Source organism: Zea mays, chromosome 7 (genome assembly GCF_902167145.1).
Source record: "Zea mays cultivar B73 chromosome 7, Zm-B73-REFERENCE-NAM-5.0, whole genome shotgun sequence".
NCBI classification, from domain to species: Eukaryota; Viridiplantae; Streptophyta; class Magnoliopsida; order Poales; family Poaceae; genus Zea; species Zea mays.
The window spans coordinates 88,943,577-88,965,687 of NC_050102.1; the positions used below are offsets into that span (position 1 = coordinate 88,943,577).

Below are 22,111 nucleotides of genomic sequence, written 5' to 3' on the forward strand. Positions count from 1 at the left end.
ACTTCAGTGAGGATAAATGTACATTAGCACTGAAGTTGTGTTCAAAATTCGTAATTTTTGTTGCCAAGCCCATAGGAGTTTAGCAGATCCACACTACAGTTCGAGGTATGAACTTAGGAAGTTTTTCATCCTCCGATTTAGGCGCCTGGTATACCAAACTTTATGTTCCACGTGATGCAAATACACGAACAAAAGTAACCCTAACATTAGGCATGGTAGCAATTATATTTCCCCAGTGGTGTTCATTGGACTGTTCTTGATGTTTTTAAACTGAAGACAATGTATTTGTGTCATTTATGTGCAATGTTACCCTTTCGCACTATATGAGTATGCACCAATATAAGCCAAAACACTGAATCACTTATTTTCTCACATTTGTTTGTGCTTCCATGGAGTACACGTATGTTCATGAGTAGAGTCACTAAAATTAATGACATGTGAAATTACTTATGACTTCGATTATGTGCCAGATCATGTGTCTGCCACAACTTGTGTTTGACTATGATTATCTGGCACAATATGTAATATTGAAGACTTCAACTTGTCTTTCTGTCATGACATTAGCTCTAACATTTGTCTCTGCACTTACTAGTTTCCTTTATATTTCTGTGGCACTTATTTTCCTAACCTTGAATTGTGTATAAAATGTCCTTGCTTTCGTTCATTCCCATGTACCTGCCAACAATTATATAACTGATATGTACAACTTCAAAGTTTGCATCTGTCTGTTTGTTTTATGATTCGAAGTGTACATGTCATATGTCATCTTCACTTTACTGAAAATCCCTATTTGCATTTGGACATGTTCATGTTTTTCATATGGGTTAAGATACAATTTGTCTGTTACATTTCATCATCATTATGATATATCTTAGGAAAGGGCTTGTACATATCAGTTATGGTTTGGAATCTCTATTTTATACTTCCCTTATATTTCCTACAAGTTTGTAATGTTTTTCCTTGTTTTTATGATACCCTGGTGGTGCAAACAAAATTTGTATGCAATATTATGTGCCAACTTTTGTCATTACAAGAATGCATATGCTTTTAAAGGGTTTCAACATGTTACTTCATAAATTAAATGTTTGCAGCCCATTTGATAATGGCATCCTCCCAAGAAGATAAGATGAAGGCTTTGATGAAAGTCCTTGTCGACTGTACCGAGGATGCCACAAAATCCCTGGGGGTTTAGTTGATCATGCATTAGACCACATGCATGATGAAGAAATCCTAGCTAGGACATTGTTTGCCATCAAAGAAAAACTAGAGTTGCTTCAGCAGGATGCCTTAGAGGCAAAAGTCCAAGCCTTTCCAGAAATAGCTAAGTACGAGTGGGATGACATCAGTGTTGATCCTCCCTCTCCGTCACCCCCTCCAACAGTTACTGATCCTTCTGTTGAGGAAGAGGAGTTCTACTGCCCCGACGTCAGTGACGAATGGTATTTCAGTGATTCAGATAGGTCTACCCGTAATAGCTACTGGAATATGTTTTAGGTTTATGTTCGCAGTGAAAGGTACATGACATCCTTTTGAACACCCATATGTCATGTATGTCTAAGTCTAAGCAGTACACTGTCCCAAGAAGTACTTAGTTTGATGTAAGCAATTATGTAGTCAGTGAACTTTGTTCAGTACCATTTGTGATGTGTTTGGTTTAGTACTGTAACCGTGAATGGGAACCTTTTATTATAACTGTTGCTGAGTTGTATGCTTGTTTTCTAAATCATTTGTTCAAATGCTTCTGTACATTTTTAACTCTTCTTAGCATCTGACTTAATTTGTCCCCTCTCCACACTTACTAGAATGGACCCATCAAACAATGCCACTTCTTCTCAGCCCATGTCAAATTCATCAATTGGCCAGCAGTTTCCTCCTCCACCCCCTATGTGGCCAACGGGTTACATGCAGCAGAGTGGTATGGATTGTAACTTTATGGGAAACCTGAATTTTCCAAACCCTGCTCAAGGTCCGACAACAATGTGGGCACCCATGCATACAGGAAATACTTCTTCCCAATCTACCATGATTCCCGCCTCACAATCAACTATGTACTGGAATCATTACTTGAACTTTGTCAGGAATCCTCTTGGGCCACCTGAAGTAAACCCATTTCCTGATTGCATTCCACCATCTAATACCAGTACACCATTGCAGGGTTCCAATACTATACCTTCCTTACCTGTGAATTTGGACTCAGATGCAGAACACAGTGTTCATGACATCAATAGTCCTGAAAAGAATGCACCTCCTATACATAAACCCAAAAAGTCTAAGGAACAAAATTTTACTGGCCCTGAAGATCTTCTACTTTGCACAACCTGGTTGCAAATAAGCAGTGACCCTGTTGTGCACACTGGCCAACGTAGGGAGGGGCTTTGGGCTAGAATTGAAAAAAGATACAACGAACAGAGGGGCAACTTTCCTTGTAGAGTGAACAGAGCGCTTAGCAGCAGATGGGACAAGATAAGAGCAGATGTAAGTAAGTTTGCTGGCTACTACGCAAGAGTTCTAAGAGAGAAACAAAGTGGGTTAACTGATGACGACAAGGTAACCCAAATTTTACCGACTTTAAATCATGTACAAATGATTGTATACATGTTAACACATTTGTAAAATGAAACCATAATTTGTACAGACATCGAAGGCGGCAACATTATTTGCACACGAGGAGAACAAAACTTTCCAGTACATGCATTGCTGGCACCAACTAAAGGGAGAACCGAAATGGGAGAGCATTTGTAGTGGACAATCGTTCCGCAGATTGAATGCAAATCCAATTGGCTCAACAGGTACTCCGTATGCTCCCACAACTGAAAATGATAGTGCATCTGCAGGGTTGACAGGAAAACGGCCGCGTGGTCGTGATTTCAGTAAATCAGAGAGAAACAAACCTGCATCATCTTCATCTCCAGAGTACCTTAGCTGTTTGCAAGAAATAACCGAAAAACAAATTCAGAGGTCCATAGAAAAGGGTGAAAAGAAAGAGAAGTGCTCAGAAGAAGACAGGGAAATGGAGAAAAAGAGGTTAGAATTGGAAGCAGAAAAGGTCATCATACGAAAAAGGGAATTGAAACTTCAAGAACTAGATTGTGCTGAAAAAAGATTACAAAGGCTGGAGGCAATGAATGAAGAAGATGTCGAACCCGAAGTTTGGATTATGATGCAAAAACAAAAAAAGAAGTTGCAAGAATTCATATTTGGTTACGAGTGAAAGATATATTCGGTTACTCGTAACTTGAGCTTGTTTTACCGAACCGGTTTCTATTATTTGCTTATGTCAGAACGTTACATTTGTTTGGCAGACCATTATATTTTTGTTCGAACCATAAGTCGTCAAGGACAGTCGTGCTGTGCTGTTTGTTGTATGGTGTTGTAATCGACAATAATTATTTGCATTTGCTGTGAACAAGTTTGGTTAAAGTTTCAAATATTTCATCGTCAACGTATTCGAGGTTTGCAAATAATTGCTGCGTGTTCAGCTTCGAATCGCTTGTGATGTGTACAAATCGTTAGCAGTGTTCATCTTGTTGTGTTCAAAGAACAAGTACAGGTTTCCAATGAGGATCTACTTTATTTCAGAACCGATACGTAGGACATGAGAATGGAAATTACACATAGTAGAATGAAGTTGAAATAAACTTTAGCATACGAATGCTGAAGTTTACATGCTTCCACGCCGAGCCCACAAATGCTCGACAAGATCATTTTGGAGGGAGCACGATCTTTCTTGGCGACGAAGATCGAAGTGGTTAATGACCCATTCTGCCCTTCCTTCTGCAATTAGTTGTGGTGCTTGACTGGTTGAAGTGTTATCTCCAAAATCAGTATTAGCAGCAAACGACCCTTCGTCTTCAACAATCATGTTGTGCATGATGATGCAAGCTGTTATTATTTCAGTTAAACGACTACGATCCCAACCATATGCTGGACCTCGTAGCACCGCCCACCTAGCTTGAAGAACTCCAAATGCACGCTCAATATCCTTTCGACAACTTTCCTGCATTTGTGTGAAATAGACTTTCTTTTGCTCATATGGGTGCCTTATAGCTTTTACGAAAGTTGGCCAGTTGGGGTAAATACCATCAGCTAGGTAATATCCGAAGTTATATGCATTACCATTAATTGTGTAATGGACAGGTGGCATTCGACCAGATGTCATGGGGTCGAAAACAGGTGATCGGTGGAGCACATTCACGTCGTTGTTTGTCCCGGGCATGCCAAAGAAAGCATGCCAAATCCAAAGGTCATACGTTGCCACAGCTTCTAGAATCATGGACGCTCGACCATTTCTGCCACAAAACTGACCACGCCATGCGGTAGGACAGTTCTGCCACTCCCAATGCATGCAATCTATAGAACCCAACATCCCTGGGAAACCCCTTGATTCGCTATGATGCATGATGCGTGTTATGTCAGCTTCATTAGGAGTTCGTAGATACCACCCACTGAAGTATGCAATGATACCTCGACAGAAATGCTGAAGGCATTCCCTAGCTGTCGACTCCCCTATTTGAATGTACTCGTCTACAGCATCAGAAGGTAACCCATATGCTAGTACCCGCATTGCCGCACATACTTTTTGTAGTGGACCTAGACCAGGCATACCAGTTGCGTCTACCCGTTGTGTAAAGTACGAATCATGTTGTTGAAGACCTTGCAAGATTCTGAGGAAGAGAGGCCAACTCATGCGGAACCTAAGTTTTGAATAAAGAATATTTGTAATGCAATTGCAAATATCAAACTGTATTCGAATAATAAGTAGTGGGTACCTTCTACGAAAGACGTGGGGTGGATACACTGGGTTCTCGGCGAAGTAGTGATGATGGATAAGATTTTCTCCACGAAAATGATCTCTGTGAATAACCCGCCGAGGCAAACGGGGCCGTCGTTGGAGGTGGCGTCTGGCCTCTATGTTGAGGACAAGAAGATTGACAAGCATAAGTGTTTCGTCCTCACTATCACTCGAATCAGAGTCGTCATCGCTATGCCTGTGAGACATACCGTGAAATGGTTCAATTGTTGATCTACTGAACTTTGTTGCTGCATTTGTGAAGAGATGGATTCCATATATATAGGGGAGAGGAAAGCGGCTTCAGGTGGAAGCTAGTGGCTTCCCACGAAAGCCAAACGTGGCTTTCGTTGCAAGACAAGTGCGGCTTGCCGCACACGACAAGTGGAATTTGGTTCGCAGGAAAATATATTCCTGATCCGAGGACGGATAATACGTGTTCACGAAATTATGCAATTTGGAATGTATTGTAAAATAATAGTTGTTATATATTATATGTGCAAGTAATTGTAAACTAATTATTTTTTAATAATTATATTTTTTTAATACATGCGCAACATTTCGGACGTGTGCAAAATAATTAAATAAAATCAAAATTGAAGTTGGTTAAGTTAGTTATATGAAAATGGTTTTTTAATGAGTAGAGGGATATATAGGGGAAACTATAGGGGGAACGGTTGCGGGACGAGTGAATATAGGGGATGGAATCTTACTGACGTGGCTGCATAGTAACATTTAGTGGGAAAAATTTAGGGGGAACGGTTGCGGACAGTCTTAGCATTGCGGCTATATCTCGTCCACTCCAGCCTCACGAATCTATAATTTAGCCTCCCTCTTTAATCTATTTTTTTGGATCCGCCGCTAGCTGGCAGTCTGGCACCATGTGTGTTCCCACATATATATGCCACTAGGTAGGAAATTTCTTTTACCTCCCTACACGAAAGCTTACATATATATAGGAGAGAAAGAAAGTTTTTAAATTTTGAAACATCACGTACCTTTGATCAACTTGAGTTGAAGAGTGACGTCGTGTTTATATATATCTTGTTGTTTGGCCGTCCTCCTTTTGCTTACATGCATGATGTTGACGTCTTTTTGGAGCGCCAAACACTCAACAAGAGCCGTGGCGGTGTTCTCTGCACAGGGGCGGACGGTCCGCGCGCAGGGGCCGGACGGTCCGTGGCCTGGTGTGAGGCGCGGCGGTGCTCTCTGCACATGGGCGGACGGTCCGCGCGCAGGGGCCGGACGATCCGCGGCCTGGTGCAAGGCTAGGGCTCCTGCCTGACGGCCGGACGGTCCGCGCCCTGAGGCCGGACGGTCCGCGCGTGCATAGGGGCGGCGGAAGATCGCCGGCGGCGCCTGGATCTCGCTCCCGGGAGGGACCCTGTCGGGGAGGAGAGATCCTAAGAGTTGTCTAGGCTTGGGCCGGCCGACCTAGATTCCTCTAATCGACGTAGAGTCGAAGAGAAGCGGAGAATGTGGGGATCAAGAAGCTAAACTAGAACTAGACTAGAACTACAACTAATTGTACTGGAAATAAATGCGAATAGAAGTTATATTGATTCGATTGATTATGATCTACAAATCGGTCGTATACCTCTCTATTTATAGATGAGGGGGCTGGACCCTTTACAAACTAATTTCCGAGCTTTTCCCGTGATTTTAGCTAACAACCGTAACACAAAACTCGGAACCCTAATCTGCTCTGCGCACGCGCGGATCGTCCGGCCCCCAGGCGCGGACTGTCCGGACCGCGGACCGTCCGGCCTCAGGGTCGGATCGTCCGCAAGGCTCAATTTGGTTCCAAACATATGCCCCCTGCCTTTTGGTGGAGCTGAGCGAACCAAAAGCAACTAACTCGATGTGATCACATCAGTTTTCTTAGGCATCTTGACACTTACTAGGATAACACGCAGTGGCCTTAGTCCCGATGGTTGACTCACCTTGCTTTCCTAATTTTCTAATCGAACTGTTAGTCCCAGTACTGCCGAGCCATACTGGTCCTGACCAATTCGTCACCTTGCTTTCCTAATTTTCTAAGTGTTCTGGCGTAGCTTTGTAGTCGACCAGGTCTTCTCCTTGCAGGTCGTCTTCCTCCATGGGTGTTGGTACGTCGTTGCAGGTGTCATGGTGTATTGCGGATGAGTCGGCCTCAGGGGTCGGACGGTACGCGCCCTGTACGGTTGGTCCGGTCTTTATAGCCGGACTGTCTGCTATAGCTGCAAAGAGCTGCACAATTGTTGTTTTATTTTCTGTCTTTATGGCCGTTTGGTTTTCCTCAACGGCCTTTAGTCTCCATCTCTTTTGTGGTGGCGGATACTGCGGATGTGTGTCATTGAATATTTTTTCCACCTCCTTCTCCTGATTCTCCTTTGCTCTAAGGCGCTGTAATTTTCGCTTTTGCGATCGTGTCAATCCCGATGGGCACCATCGGGGCATGGAGTATTTTGGATCGGCTATTTTATTGACAGTCGTACTTTTTTTTTGTTTGTGTTGGCCGATTCACCAAAAATCATCGGCCCTTCGTTATTTTGTTGTACGACGACATCTGTCGTTCCTATTTTAATGACATCTCCCTTTTTCGTACTGTTGGAGGTTGTAGCTGTATGCCCCCCTGCCGGATTAGTCAGTCTTTGGGGCCGAGTTGTTCGGCAATCTTGCTGGGCCTGTGCTCGTGGACCAGATTGAGGGGCTCTCAATCGGTCTTGTACTGGAGGTGTCAACCTATTGAATACAGATGTTTGGGGTGCCCCCCAAGCGGGGTACTGTGGCATCCCAAATGGGTATGGTGGCATGCCCCACATTTGATTTGGGACATATGGTGGAGGTATGTATGTGTCTGGACTTGGCATAGGTGGATATGGTGGTGGAGGTGTCCATGCAGGCACGTTATGTCTTAATTGAACATTATGACCTCCCGTCCTTTCCGATTGGTGTGGTGGTCCAATCGGCCTAACCTGCCGTCGCACCTGGGTGAGTAAGCGAGGTCCCTTTGGTGGCCGGTTGCTGGGGCCAGCCTTCTTTTTCACATATTTAGACAATAATTGATCAAAGGTCGGGCTAGATTTTACCAACCGACTAGTTGCCTTAAACGTGTTAGTTTTCCACGTACCTATTTCTGGTCGTCGTGGTTTGAAGGTACGTGGTCGCCGTGGCTCTGCGGCGTTGCCGGACCGTCCGCTGGAACGCTCCGGACCGTCCGGTGATGCTACGGACCGTCCGCGCCTGGATACCTGACCGTCCGCGATGCGTAGTATGTGTTCTCGCGCATATCCCCTTGTCTGCGCTTGCCCCCCCAGTGCCGGAGTTTGTGATGGTTACTTTTAGTGTCTCTCCTCCATCAGGAGTCTTCTTGGCCACCACTTTCCTGCAAGAAATTTTGTTGTTTCCATCGGCCTCCCGTGAGTTGCCGATGATGACTTCTTTGTCTTTGCCCTTATCGGCTGTGCTGGGCCGAATTAGGACCCTTTTGCCCTTGAAGTCGATCATATTCATTGAAAGGGCTCCGTGTCCTCCTGAAATTTCAATCGTCCTTCGTTAATGGCCGATTGGATTTGTCGTCGGAACACATTACAATCATTAGTGGCATGGGAAAATGAGTTGTGCCACTTTTAGTATGCGCGACGCTTTAGTTCGTCGGCAGGTGGAACGATATAATCAATTTTAATGTTACCATTTTTTAGTAATTCATCGAATATCTTATCACATTTGCCAACAATAAATGTAAACTTAATCTCCTCCTGCTGTTTCTTTTGAACTGGCTGCAAGGAGGAGCAAGCCGAAGATTTGGCCTGCTCAGGCCAAACTATTTCGGCAGTGTAAATTTTCTTTGGTTCACCGTCCGAACTACTTTGATTGTGTTCTACTATATGGACATTATGATGAACTGTTTTGACTAGTTCTTTGCTTTGGCTTTCACAAGCCGAAGCTTTCTGATGTAATTGTGCTAGCGTAAAGAACTGAATGCCTTCTAATTTCTCTTTTAAATAATAGCGCAATCCATCAAAGGCTATTCCCGCCAGTTGTTTATCTGTTAAATGAATTTGAAAGCATCGGTTTCTCGTATCCCGGAATCTCCGGATGTAATCACTAACCGATTCATCCTTTTCTTGTCGTAGGGCCACTAAGTCTACTAAATCTAGCTCATAATCGCCAGAGAAGAAATGTTCATGAAATTTTTATTCTAAATCTCCCCGCGACAAAATGGAATTAGGAGGGAGCGTGGCATACCATGTGAATCAGTCCCTGTTAAAGATAATGAAAATAAACGTACACGGAATGCTTCGTTGTCGGCCAATTCTCCTAACTGTGCTAAGAACTGGTCTATGTGCTCACGCGTGCTCTTTTCTTGGTCACCCGAAAACTTTACGAATTCGGGTATTCTGGTCCCCTGTGGGTATGGAAGCCGGTCAAACTGGCTATCATAAGGTCTCCGATATGACTGCCCCCCAGGGACTATACTAACTCCGAGCTTATCTCGAAACGTCCCAGCTATTTCCTCCCTTACTATATCGATGGCAGCCGGTGGGAGACCACCGGCTGTTTGATCCAATATGGGTGAGTTTGTTTGGATGTTGGTATATTGTTTTCCTCTCCATTGGTTTGGGTTTTGCGGCGCGTTAATGCATGCCCTATGAGGCTCATAGGACTGGCCATTCCTTTTGGCCTTCTAGGGACCGGAAAGTACTCACTCTCACGGGTTTGATAGATTATATTATGGTGCTGGTGTGTCGTATGGTGAGATGGGGAGTCTAGCTGGGACGGATACGGAGTTGGATATCCATCCTCCTTAAAAAACTATGTGCCGGACCGTCCGGTTAAATACGCGGACCGTCCGGCTCCGTGCGCGGACTGTCCGGCCATGTGGTCGGACCGTCCGACATTGTATTCGGACTGTCTGGCGCCATACGCAGATGGTCCGAATGGATTATCTAGGGTTTGCACGGCATGTGGTGGCTTAGGTGCAGGTCTCGGTAATTTGCTTCTAAAAATGGGATCAGCCGCCGCTGGCCCGGACGGTCCGTGCTCACGTGCGGACGGTCCGGACATGTGCAGATCGGCAAATTTATCGCCGATGTGCGTGGGAGGCTGTCGTTGCCTAGGGTACATGTCCATCGGCATCCCATAAAGGGGTTGTGACTGGTCGTGACAACCTGTAGCCGATGAATTATGTGTGTATTCCCCCAATTCAACCTCGTGCGAAGGAAGATTTGCCATAGTAGACTTATCAAGCACACACACTAGCCTTTTATGATCATTTTTTATATCCCCTACGATACGTTGTAACTGTTCTCGCTGTTCGTCTATGTAAGCTCTAAGAGATTGGAGTTCGTTGGTGTTACTTACATTGGGGGTAATCGTAGTAGGTCGGAGCAAAGCCGGATCTGTCGCCCGTTGCCGAACGACTTTGTTGTTCCTGTCTACTTTGAAGTCGGCTAGGAACTTCGCCTTTGCTTCTTGGATCAGTTGCTCCTGACGCTCCTCGAACAGGAGTTGTTCTTCAGTCGGCAAGATTTCCCATGATGGTGTGATGATATTGCTGGTGGAAACTTCAGAGTTATCCTTTGAACCGGCCATTGAGAGCCGATTTGATAGGTCTATATGTGTTCTCCCCAGCGGAGTCGCCAAAAAGTATGTGTACGCCTTTTTGGAGCGCCAAACACTTAACAAGAACCGTGGCAGTGTCCTCTGCACAGGGGCGGACGGTCCGCGCGTAGGGGCCGGACAGTCCGCGGCCTGGTGCGAGGCGCGACGGTGCTCTCTGCATAGGGGCGGACGGTCCGCGCGCAGGGGCCGGACGGTCCGCGGCCTGGTGCAAGGCTAGGGCTCCTGCCTGACGGCCGGACGGTCCGCACGTGCACAGGGGCGGCGGAAGATCGCCGACGGCGCCTGGATCTCGCTCCCGGGAGGGACCCCGTCGGGGAGGAGAGATCCTAGGAGTTGTCTAGGCTCGGGTCGGCCGACCTAGATTCCTCTAATCGACGTAGAGTCAAAGAGAAGCGGAGAATTTGAGGATCAAGAAGCTAAACTAGAACTAGACTAGAACTACTCCTAATTGTACTGGAAATAAATGCGAATAGAAGTTGTATTGATTCGATTGATTATGATTTACAAATCGGTCGTATACCTCTCTATTTATAGAGGAGGGGGCTGGACCCTTTACAAACTAATTTCCGAGCTTTTCCCGTGATTTTAGCTAACAACCGTAACACAAAACTCGGAACCCTAATCTGCTCTACGCACGCGCGGACCGTCCGGCCCCCAGGCGCGAACTGTCCGGACCGCGGACCGTCCGGCCTCAGGGCCGGACCGTCCGCAAAGCTCAATTTGGTTCCAAACACATGGCTTTTGTCATCATCTTATATATAAGTTACGTCAAGTTAGTTAAAGGCTTCCGACACAAGGAATAAATCAATAAATAAAAAGAATTAATTTTACGTTACGAAAAATGTCATTTTCTCTGCCTCCCTATGTCAGTGTTGAGCTCTTTAATTTGCGTACCTAGCTCGTTTCCATATATCACTGAATAGAATTAACAGGAGAAACGGGCTTAACGTAATGGCCAACAGCTCCATGCATATTATCATTATTTAGAATGTTCAACTAAGTTTGGTTTTATTTGCTTGACTAATGTGTTTATTATTCAGAGCTCAACAACTAATACCGGCCCCAAGAGCCCTGTGAGGAATGATGGTGGAGGATCTCCCCCTCACAAGAAAAACACTACTACCGAGGTATATGTGTATTCTAATGCATGGTGTACTACTCACGTTGAAATATTAGCTCATCATACATGCATATATATGTGTACCTAGTAGTATGTAGCTATAGATCTCTAGTTTCAATTTACCGGTGCAGTAAAATAAACATTCACAAAACTAACTGATTAAAGTGGATGATTTTTACATAGGCACGTGGACGGAGAAATGAACAGCAAGGCGTTGGAAGTGTAGAATAGCTATGAACCGCTGATAGACTATGTGCATTACAGATAGAGACGCATACAAAACGGTCAGGCGCAGCTCACGCGACATGCAAACGGTGAGGCGTAGCTCACGGGATATCTACGCAAGGCATGCAACGGATATGTACGTATACAATACAAAAGGGTTATCCAATAGCCCACGTCAACCTGCATGTTCCTGGATGTGTAGGTTGGCTCTGAATTCGTGAAACAGAGTCGAAGGTAACCCTTTGATAAATATATCAGCATATTGGGACGTGGAAGGCACACGAAGAACTTTGACCTCTCCCAAGGTAACCTTGTCACGGGCAAAATGAAGATCAATTTCTATATGCTTCGTCCGTTGATGTTGAATTGGGTTTGTAGATAAATATTGCGCATTGACGTTGTCACAAAATACCACAGTTGCTTTTGATGTTGGATGATGCAATTCCTGAAAAAGTTGTCTGAACCAACAAGTTTCGGTGACAACATTAGCTACTTCACAGTATTCAGCCTCTGCACTTGATATGGACACAGTGGGTTGTCGCTTGGAGGACCATGAGAGCAAATTATCACCATAGAACACATAATATCCTGAAGTTGACCGACGTGTATCCGGGCAGCCAGTCCAATCGGCGTCAGAATAGGCAATCAGATCATGATTAGCTGACTTATAAAGCTGAAGACCATGGCCACTGGTGCCTTTGACATACCGTAGTATACGCTTGAGTAATTGGTAGTGTGTAGTATGTGGTGCATGCATGAATAAACATGCCTGCTGGACAACATATTGCAGATTAGGCCGAGTGAGTGTAAGGTATTGGAGAGCTCCGGCAATGCTACGATATTCAGTGGGATTGGAGACTGGCTGGCCGTCGGTAGCAGAGAGTTTGGCTTTGGTGTCGATGGGTGTGTTGACAGGGTTGCAGTGCTCCATCCCGGCTCGCTTGAGCAGCTCTAAAGCATACTGTTCTTGACCAAGGAAAAGGCTGGTAGGAGTGGTGGTGACATGTATGCCAAGGAAATGTTGTAGAGGACCAAGGTCGCTCATAGAAAATTCTTGGCAGAGCTGTGCAATAATCTGATCTAACAGTTGTCTACTGTTGGCAGTAAGTATGATGTAATCCACATATAGGAGGAGGTATACAGAATAATGAGCCTTATGTAATATGAATAAAGATGTGTCAGCTCTGGATGCACGAAAGCCAAGTGTGTATAAATGGTTTTTGAACCGTAGAAACCAGGTGTGGGGTGCTTGTTTGAGGCTGTATAGGGATTTGTTCAACATGCAAACATGGGAGGGTTGAGAAGAATCTTGAAACCCAGCAGGCTGCTCACAATATACAGTCTCAGAGAGTTTACCATGTAAGAAGGCGTTCTTGACGTCAAGTTGATGAATAGGCCAAGCTGCCAATGTAGCTATACTCAAGACTGTGTAGATGGTTTGCGGCATGATGACCGGGCTGAAAGTCTCCTCATAATCAATGCCATGTTCTTGCCGAAAACCAAGAACAACTCATCGTGCCTTGTAGCGTGCCAACGAACCATTTGGATGAAGCTTGTGGCGAAAAATCCATTTCCCAGAGATCACATTTGCACCTGCAGGCTTAGGAACAAGACACCAAGTATTGTTTTTCATCAATGCATTAAATTCCTCTTGCATAGCATGATGCCAATTTGGATCTTTAAGAGCAGTACGGTATGTGGTTGGGATGGGGGATATGGGTGGAGCATGTGTCTCGACGTGCATGTTTGTGAATTGTTTTGGTTTGAAAATTCCATGCTGAGCCCGAGTACGCATGTGATGGCGCACGATTTCAGGTGACGCGTATCTGAGAGCTGGAGCAGGAGTTGTGTGTGTAGCAGAAGTGGTTGAAGGATCTGGTTGTGGAGACGACTCAAGCCGAGCAGCAGGTGTGGGGATAGGTGCAGGGCTGTTGGAGTTGGGGCCAGCCGAATCGAGCGAGGAAGTACGTTGCGGAGAGCCGAAATGACCAGGCGCAGGTGACAGGGAGCAGTGGGAATTGGCACCAGTGGGAGAGGCGGTCTCGGGGTATGGAGTTGGAAGGGGCGGTCCAGGTAGCAGCCTAGAGGAAAGTTTGTTGGGATCCGTTGCGGCTGGTTGGTGAGTTGGGGATGGTGTGCTGAAGGGAAAAATTTGTTCATCAAAGATAACATGCCGAGATGTGAGAACTTTGCGTGTGTGCAAGTCCAGGCATCTATACCCTTTGTGTTTGTGAGGATAACCAAGGAAGACACAAGGTGTAGAACATGGGGCTAATTTGTGAGCCATGGTGGATGAAAGATTGGGATAGCACAGACACCTAAAGACACGAAGGTGGGAGTAATCTGGTTTTTGGCCCAATAGGACTTGATAGGGTGTACGAAGCTGAATGGGTCGGGACAGGCGTCGATTGATCAAGTAAGTGGCAGTGTGGAGAGCTTCTACCCAATATTTTGGTGGGAGATGGGCCTAGAAAAGAAGAGTGTGAAGCACATCATTGACAGTGCGAAGAGCTCGCTCGACTTTGCCATTTTGGGCAGAAGTATAAGGACATGACAAGCGATAAGTAACTCCACGTGTAATGAGAAATTGGCGCAAGGTGGAGTTAATAAATTTGGTGCCATTGTCACATTGAAGTGATTGAATAGTACACCGGAACTGATTTTGAACTAGCGCATAGAAGTTTTGAATGGTGGCATTGACATCGGATTTGTGGCGTAAAGGAAAAGTCCACACATAATGCGAAAAATCGTTAAGAACAATAAGATAATACTTGAAACCGGTAAAGCTAGGTATGGGCGATGTCCAAAGATCACAATGCATTAATTGAAAGGGAAAATAAGTCACTGTGGTGGATGAAGAAAAGGGAAGATGAACATGTCGCCCTTTTTGACAAGCATCACACACATGTGATGGTTTATTGCGAGTGGAAACTAAAAATTGCGACAAGATTGAATCTAAGCATTGGTGACCCAGGTGCCCTAAACGACGATGCCATAGTGTAGGGGAGGATGATGAAGCCTATAGAGCCGTGGTATTATTGGAGGCGCGCTGCGAGTGAAAAGGATAGAGATCCCCATTGCTACTGGACCTCATGATCTCTATCTTGCTGTGAAGATCCTTTATAGAAAAACCAAAGGGATCAAATTCAATGGAACATGCATTATCTTTAGTGAATTTATGAACAGATATGAGGTTTTTTATCAAATGTGGGGTGTGAGGTATATCAGATAGGTGGAATTTGGTGTGTGGTGTTTGGATTGTGGCCGACCCGGTGGCAAGAATTGGAAGGGTTGATCCATTGCCAACAATTACACGCAAGGAATCATGAACTGACGAAGGACAATACTTGTGTATGTTACCTGTATTACCTGTCATGTGGCCACTAGCGTCGGTGTCCATAAACCAGTCGGTCGGCGGAGTTTGTTGAGGTAGAGTAGCAGCATGCAAAGCTTGGATAAGCGCCGTAGTGTCGAAGGACGGTGGTGTAGGCGGTGCCATCTGCGTGCTAGCATAGTGCGCCTGCCCAGCAGGTGCACGATGTCCATCGTCGAGGCCCGTGGCACCGGTCCATGGGGATCCCCACTGTGTTCCAGAGGTGAGCCAGGAGGCAAGCTGCTGCACCAGGACGGCCGAATTGGGCTGCTGTGCGCGACTGGTGTAGCGCCTGCCGCCTCGGCCACGATCGCGTCCACGTGCACGAGGAGTGTTGAAAATCGCCTAGAGTGGGGGTGAATAGGCAAATCTGAAATTTATAAACTTTAAGCACAACTACAAGCCGGGGTTAGCGTTAGAAATATAATCGAGTCCGAAAGAGAGGGTGAAAATAAATCACAAGCAAATAAGGCGGATGACATGGTGATTTGTTTTACCGAGGTTCGATTCTTGCAAACCTACTCCCCGTTGAGGTGGTCACAAAGATCGGGTCTCTTTCAACCCTTTCCCTCTCTCAAACAGTCACCTAGATTGAGTGAGCTTCTCTTCTCAATCAATTAGGACACTTAGTCCCCGCAAGGACACCACACAATTGGTGTTTCTTGCTTTGATTACAAAGAACTTGGGAACAAGAAATGGGGAAGAAGAAAAGCAATCCAAGCGCAAGAGCTCAAAAGAACACAACAAAATTCTCTCTTCTAGTCACTAATTGCTTTGAGTGGAATTGGGACTTGGAGAGATTTTGATTCACTTTATTTGTGTCTTGTATTGAATGCACTAGCTCTTGTATTGAATGTGGTTGCTGAAAACTTGGATGCCTTGAAGTGTTGGTGGTTGGGGGTATTTATAGCCCCAACCACCGAAGTGGTCGTTGGGGAAGGCTGCTGTCGAAGGGCGCACCGGACTGTCCGGTGCGCCACCGGACACTGTCCAGTGCGCCAGCCACGTCACCCAACCGTTAAGGTTCGACCGTTGGAGCTTCTGACATGTGGGCCACCGGATAGTCCGGTGGTGCACCGGATAGTCACTATTCACTGTCCGGTGCGCCTTCTGGCGCCTGCTCTGACTCTACGCGTGCAGTCTGCGCACTGTAGCTCACTGTTCACCTTTTGCAGACGACCGTTGGCGCTATAGCCGTTACTCCGCTTGGCACACCGGATAGTCCGGTGCTACACCGGACAGTCCTGTGAATTATAGCAGAGAGGCAATCCCAGAAATCCGAAGGTGGCTAGTTCGGAGTTGATCTCCCTGGTGCACCGGACACTGTCCGGTGGCACACCGGACAGTCCGGTGCACCAAACCAGGGCAGCCTTCGGTTGTCTTTTGCTCTTTTTATTTGAACCCTTTCTTGGACTTTGTATTGGTTTGTTGTGAACCTTTGACACCTGTAGAACTTATAATCTAGAGCAAACTAGTTAGTCCAATTATTTGTGTTGGGCAATTCAACCACTAAAATCATTTAGGAAAAGGTTTGACCCTATTTCCCTTTCAATCTCCCCCTTTTTGGTGATTGATGCCAACGCAAACCAAAGCAAATATATAAGTGCAGTAATTGAACTAGTTTGCAAAAGGTAAGTGCAAAGGTTACTTGGAATTTAAACCAATATACATTTCATAAGCTATGCATGGATGCTTTCTTCTATTTTAACATTTTGGACCACGCTTGCACCACTTGTTTTGTTTTTGCAAATGTTTTTTTGGAAATTCTTTTCAAGTCTTTTTGCAAATAGTCAAAGGTATATGAATAAGATTTCGAGAAGCATTTTCAAGATTTGAAATTTTCTCCCTCTGTTTCAAATGCTTTTCCTTTGACTAAACAAAACTCCCCCTCAATGAAATTCTCCTCTTAGTGTTCAAGAGGGTTTTAGATATTAATTTTGAAGGAGGTCAAACCAATTTGAAATAAAAATAAGATACTAATTGAAAAACTTCTTTAATACAAATTGAAAGACTACATTTTTGAAATTGGTGGTGGTACGGTCCTTTTGCTTTGGGCTAATACTTCCTCCCCATTTGGCATGAATCGCCAAAAACGGATACTTGTGAGTGAAATATAAGCCCTATTTCAAACTATCTCCCCTTTGGCAAATAATATATGAGTGAAGGATTATACCAAAGTGAAGAGCGAGGCGGAGTGTTGGCGAAGGATGAATAATTCAATGGAGTGGAGTGGAAGCCTTGTTTTCACCGAAGACTCCATTTCCCTTTCAATATATGACTTGGCATGAAATACACTTGATAACCACATTAGTCATAGAACATGAAAGAGATGTGATCAAAGGTATATAAATGAGCTATGTGTGCAAAATATCAATCAAAATCCTAGAATCAAGAATGTTTAGCTCATGCCTAAGTTTGGTAAAAGTTTTCTCATCTAATGGCTTGGTAAAAATATCGGCTAATTGTTCTTTGGTGCTAACATAAGCAATCTCTATATCCCCCTTTTGTTGGTGATCCCTCAAGAAGTGATACCGAATGGCTATGTGCTTAGTGCGGCTGTGCTCAACGGGATTATCCGCCATGCGGATTGCACTCTCATTATCACATAGGAGAGGAAGTTTGGTTAATTTGTAACCATAGTCCCTAAGGGTTTGCCTCATCCAAAGCAATTGCGCGCAATAATGGCCTGCGGCAATGTACTCGGGTTCGGTGGTAGAAAGAGCTACATAATTTTGTTTCTTAGAAGCCCAAGACACCAGGGATCTTCCCAAGAACTGACAAGTCCCTGATGTGCTCTTTCTATCAATCTTACACCCTGCCCAATCAGCATCTGAATATCCTATTAAATCAAAAGTGGATCCCTTGGGGTACCAAAGACCAAACTTAGGAGTATGAACTAAATATCTCAAGATTCGTTTCATGGCCCTAAGGTGAACTTCCTTAGGATCGGCTTGGAATCTTGCACACATGCATACGGAAAGCATAATATCCGGTCGAGATGCACATAAATAGAGTAAAGATCCTATCATCGACCGATATACCTTTTGATCTACAGCTTTACCTCCCGTGTCGAGGTCGAGATGCCCATTAGTTCCCATGGGTGTTTTGATGGGCTTGGCATCCTTCATCCCAAACTTGGTGAGTATGTCTCGAATGTACTTCGTTTGGCTGATGAAGGTGCCCTCTTGGAGTTGCTTGACTTGAAATCCTAAGAAATACTTCAACTCCCCCATCATAGACATTTCGAATTTTTGAACCATTATCCTACTAAACTCTTCACATGTAGATTTGTTAGTAGACCCAAAAATGATATCATCAACATAAATTTGGCATACAAACAAATCATTTGCAATTGTTTTAGTAAAGAGAGTAGGATCGGCTTTTCCGACTTTGAAGCCATTAGCGATAAGGAAATCTCTTAGGCATTCATACCATGCTCTTGGGGCTTGCTTGAGCCCATAAAGCGCCTTAGAGAGTTTATAGACATGGTTAGGGTACTGACTATCTTCAAAGCTGGGAGGTTGCTCAACATAGACCTCCTCCTTGATTGGTCCATTGAGGAAGGCACTTTTCACATCGATTTGGTAAAGCTTAAAGCCATGATAAGTAGCATAAGCAAGTAAAATGCGAATTGACTCAAGCCTAGCTACGGGTGCATAGGTTTCACCGAAATCCAAACCTTTGACTTGTGAATATCCCTTGGCTATAAGTCGGGCTTTGTTCCTTGTCACCACACCATGCTCATCTTGCTTGTTGCGGAAGACCCACTTGGTTCCTACAACATTTTGGTTAGGACGTGGAACAAGATGTCATACCTCATTCCTCGTGAAGTTGTTGAGTTCCTCTTGCATCGCCAACACCCAGTCCGAATCCCTTAATGCGTCTTCCACCCTGTATGGCTCATTAGAAGACACAAAGGAGTAATGTTCACAAAAATGAGCAACACGAGATCGAGTGGTTACCCCCTTTTGAATATCGCCGAGGATAGTGTTCACGGGGTGATCCCGTTGTATTGCTTGGTGGACTCTTGGGTGAGGCGATCTTGGACCCTCATCATCTTCCTTGTCTTGATCATTGGCATCTCCCCCTTGATCATTGTCCTCCTCTTGAGTTGGCTCTTCTTGATCTTCATTCTCATCATCTTGAGCTTGATCCTCATCTTGATTTGGTGAAGATGCTTGTATGGAAGATGACAGTTGATCTTGTGCATGTGGAGGCTCTTCGGAATCCTTAGGACACACATCCCCAATGGACATGTTAGCGCGACGCATGGAGCCTCTTCATCATCTAGCTCATCAAGATCAACTTGCTCTACTTGAGAGTCGTTAGTCTCATCAAACACAATGTCACAAGAAACTTCAACTAGTCCAGTGGACTTGTTAAAGACTCTATATGCCCTTGTGTTTGAGTCATAACCAAGTAAAAAGCCTTCTACAGCCTTAGGAGCAAATTTAGATTTTCTACCTCTTTTAACAAGAATAAAACATTTGCTACCAAAGACTCTAAAATATGAAACATTGGGCTTTTTACCGGTTAGGAGTTCATATGATGTCTTCTTGAGGATTCGGTGAAGATAGAGACGGTTGATGGCGTAGCAAGCGGTGTTGATTGTTTCCGCCCAAAACCGGTCCGAAGTCTTGTACTCATCAAGCATGGTCCTCGCCATGTCAAGTAGAGTTCTATTCTTCCTCTCCACTACACCATTTTGTTGTGGCGTGTAGGGAGAGGAGAACTCATGCTTGATGCCCTCATCCTCAAGAAAGCCTTCTATTTGAGAGTTCTTGAACTCCGTCCCATTGTCGCTTCTAATCTTTTTGTCCTTAAGCCGAACTCATTTTGAGCCCATCTCAAGAATCCTTTTAATGTCTCTTGGGTTTGAGATTTTTCCTGCAAAAAGAACACCCAAGTGAAGCGAGAATAATCATCCACAATAACTAGACAGTACTTACTCCCGCCGATGCTTATGTAAGCGATCGGGCCGAATAGGTCCATGTGGAGTAGCTCAAGCGGCCTGTCGGTCGTCATGATGTTCTTGTGTGGATGATGAACACCAACTTGCTTCTGTACTTGACATGCGCTACAAATCTTGTCTTTCTCAAAATGAACATTTGTTAGTCCCAAAATGTGCTCTCCCTTTAGAAGCTTGTGAAGATTCTTCATTCCAACGTGGGCTAGTCGGCAATGCCAGAGCCAACCCATGTTAGTCTTAGCAATTAAGCAAGTGTCGAGTTCAGCTCTATTAAAATCAACTAAGTATAGCTGACCCTCTAACACTCCCTTAAATGCTACTGAATCATCACTTCTTCTAAAGACAATAACACCTATATCCGTAAAAAGACAATTGTAGCCCATTTTACATAATTGAGAAACTGAAAGCAAGTTATAGTCTAAAGAACCTATAAGAAAAACATTGGAAATAGAATGGTCGGGAGATATAGCAATTTTACCAAGTCCTTTGACCAAACCTTGATTTCCATCCCCGAATGTGATAGCTCTTTGGGGATCATGGTTTTTCTCATAGGAGGAGAACATCATTTTCTCCCCAGTCATGTGGTTTGTGCACCCGCTATCAATTATCCAACTTGAGCCCCCAGATGCATAAACCTACAAAACAAATTTAGGCCTTGTTCTTAGGTACCCAAACGGTCTTGGGTCCTTTCATATTAGAAACAAGCACCTTGGGTACCCAAACACAAGTCTTTGACCCCTTGTGTTTGCCCCCAACATATTTGGCAACTACTTTGCCTGATTTGTTAGTTAAAACATATGATGCATCAAAAGTCTTAAATGAAATGTTATGATCATTTGATGCAATAGGAGATTTCTTTTTAGGCATTTTAACATGGGTAGAACGCCTAGAGCTAGAGGCCTCATTCTTATAAATAAAAGCATGGTGAGAAACAGAATGAGTCTTCTTAGCATGAATTCTCCTAATCTTATCCTCAGGATAACTATTGGGGGCCTTCGGCTTCCGAAGGTCCTCAAAAACATGATGTGACAATGTTTTCCAAGTGAAATATGTGAACAGGTATCTTCGGAATCGGATCATGAGCATACAAGAGCATGGTCAGGATGAAGCCTGAGCGAGACGAAAGGTGATTATGACGAAGGACAAGGTGATCACGAAGCTATGCGCAGAAAAGCTTCGGCATGACAGCAGAAAAGGGGAACCGACTTAAAGATGAAAAGGCAAATTAGACCTCGAAGAATTACTATAGAGTTATTAGCAAATGTAAAGGGCATGAATGTAATTCTACATGGGCTGCGTCCCTTGCCTATAAATAGATGAACAGTACTCCCGTACTGTTCACGCTGACTGGGCATTCGCTTTTTGCATCACGCTTGTACCCTTGCTTTCCTTCAAACCAAAGGTACGTCTATAATTTGTAATTGTGGATATGGTAATGCAAATAAAAATAAGTTGATGATGATGTTTATATTATTTTTCGTATTTCGTATATGAATTCTTCCTCATTATTTATTGTGTTTACGAAGGTTTTTCCTTCACAACCTTCGTCCGGAATTCATTATATCCGAAGGGAAATAATGTCTCGAAGGATGAAGGACTTTAACATTTAACACTTTTCATGTTGCCTTGTTCTTAACTCTTAGCATTTGAGAACAAGTCCCCAACATTGGCGCCCACCTCCAGTGAACTCACTTCCACGTTTTGAGTTTCGAACACCTTCGGCAAGCATAGACCTTCGTCATGCCACCAAAGAAAGCTTCAGCAACAGGGACTGCAGCTCTGCAACCGCTAGACCCCAACCAGGAGACCCTCTCTCTTCGGGAGGCCCGAAGCCAGAAGAGGAAGGCCATCAGTCCAACGCCTCAGGAGGACGAATTGGATCAAGAGATTAGAGATATGGAGATGCTTCATCAACAGGTGCAAAGGAAGAAGGAAAAGATGGCTAGGCTAGCTGACCTGCAAAGGCAGACAGACGAAGCCTCTGAAGAAGTTCGCCATCTTACTCAAGATGAGCAGAACCGAAGGCCC

The 22,111-nt window shown here is 44.6% G+C and overlaps 1 protein-coding gene and 1 pseudogene across 1 annotated transcript; one reads left to right on the top strand and one right to left on the bottom strand.

Moving 5' to 3' along the window:
- Window positions 1–2,060: 2,060 nt before the first annotated feature.
- On the bottom strand, window positions 2,061–4,687 carry LOC118473022 (uncharacterized). Its single transcript, XM_035961237.1, has 5 exons — window positions 4,606–4,687; window positions 4,306–4,551; window positions 3,758–4,086; window positions 2,892–2,922; window positions 2,061–2,179 (listed from the first exon to the last, which is right to left on the bottom strand). The coding sequence occupies exons 1-5, from the start codon at window positions 4,685–4,687 to the stop codon at window positions 2,061–2,063; spliced, it is 807 nt and encodes a 268-aa protein (XP_035817130.1).
- Window positions 4,688–4,846: 159 nt separating this feature from the next.
- LOC118473023 (protein TPX2-like) overlaps window positions 4,847–22,111 on the top strand; it is a 37,859-nt pseudogene continuing 20,594 nt past the window's right edge.

Excerpts from the sequence above, each read along its gene's own strand:
- LOC118473022 (XM_035961237.1), bottom strand. The coding sequence starts at position 4,687 with ATGAGTTGGCCTCTCTTCCTCAGAATCTTGCAAGGTCTTCAACAACAT. Across the intron at positions 4,552-4,605 it reads ACAACGGGTAGACGCAACTG|CATATGGGTTACCTTCTGAT; the intron begins GTATGCCTGGTC and ends TGCGGGTACTAG. Across the intron at positions 2,180-2,891 it reads TGGAGATGAAGATGATGCAG|GTAAGGAAGGTATAGTATTG; the intron begins GTTTGTTTCTCT and ends CCAAATTCACAG.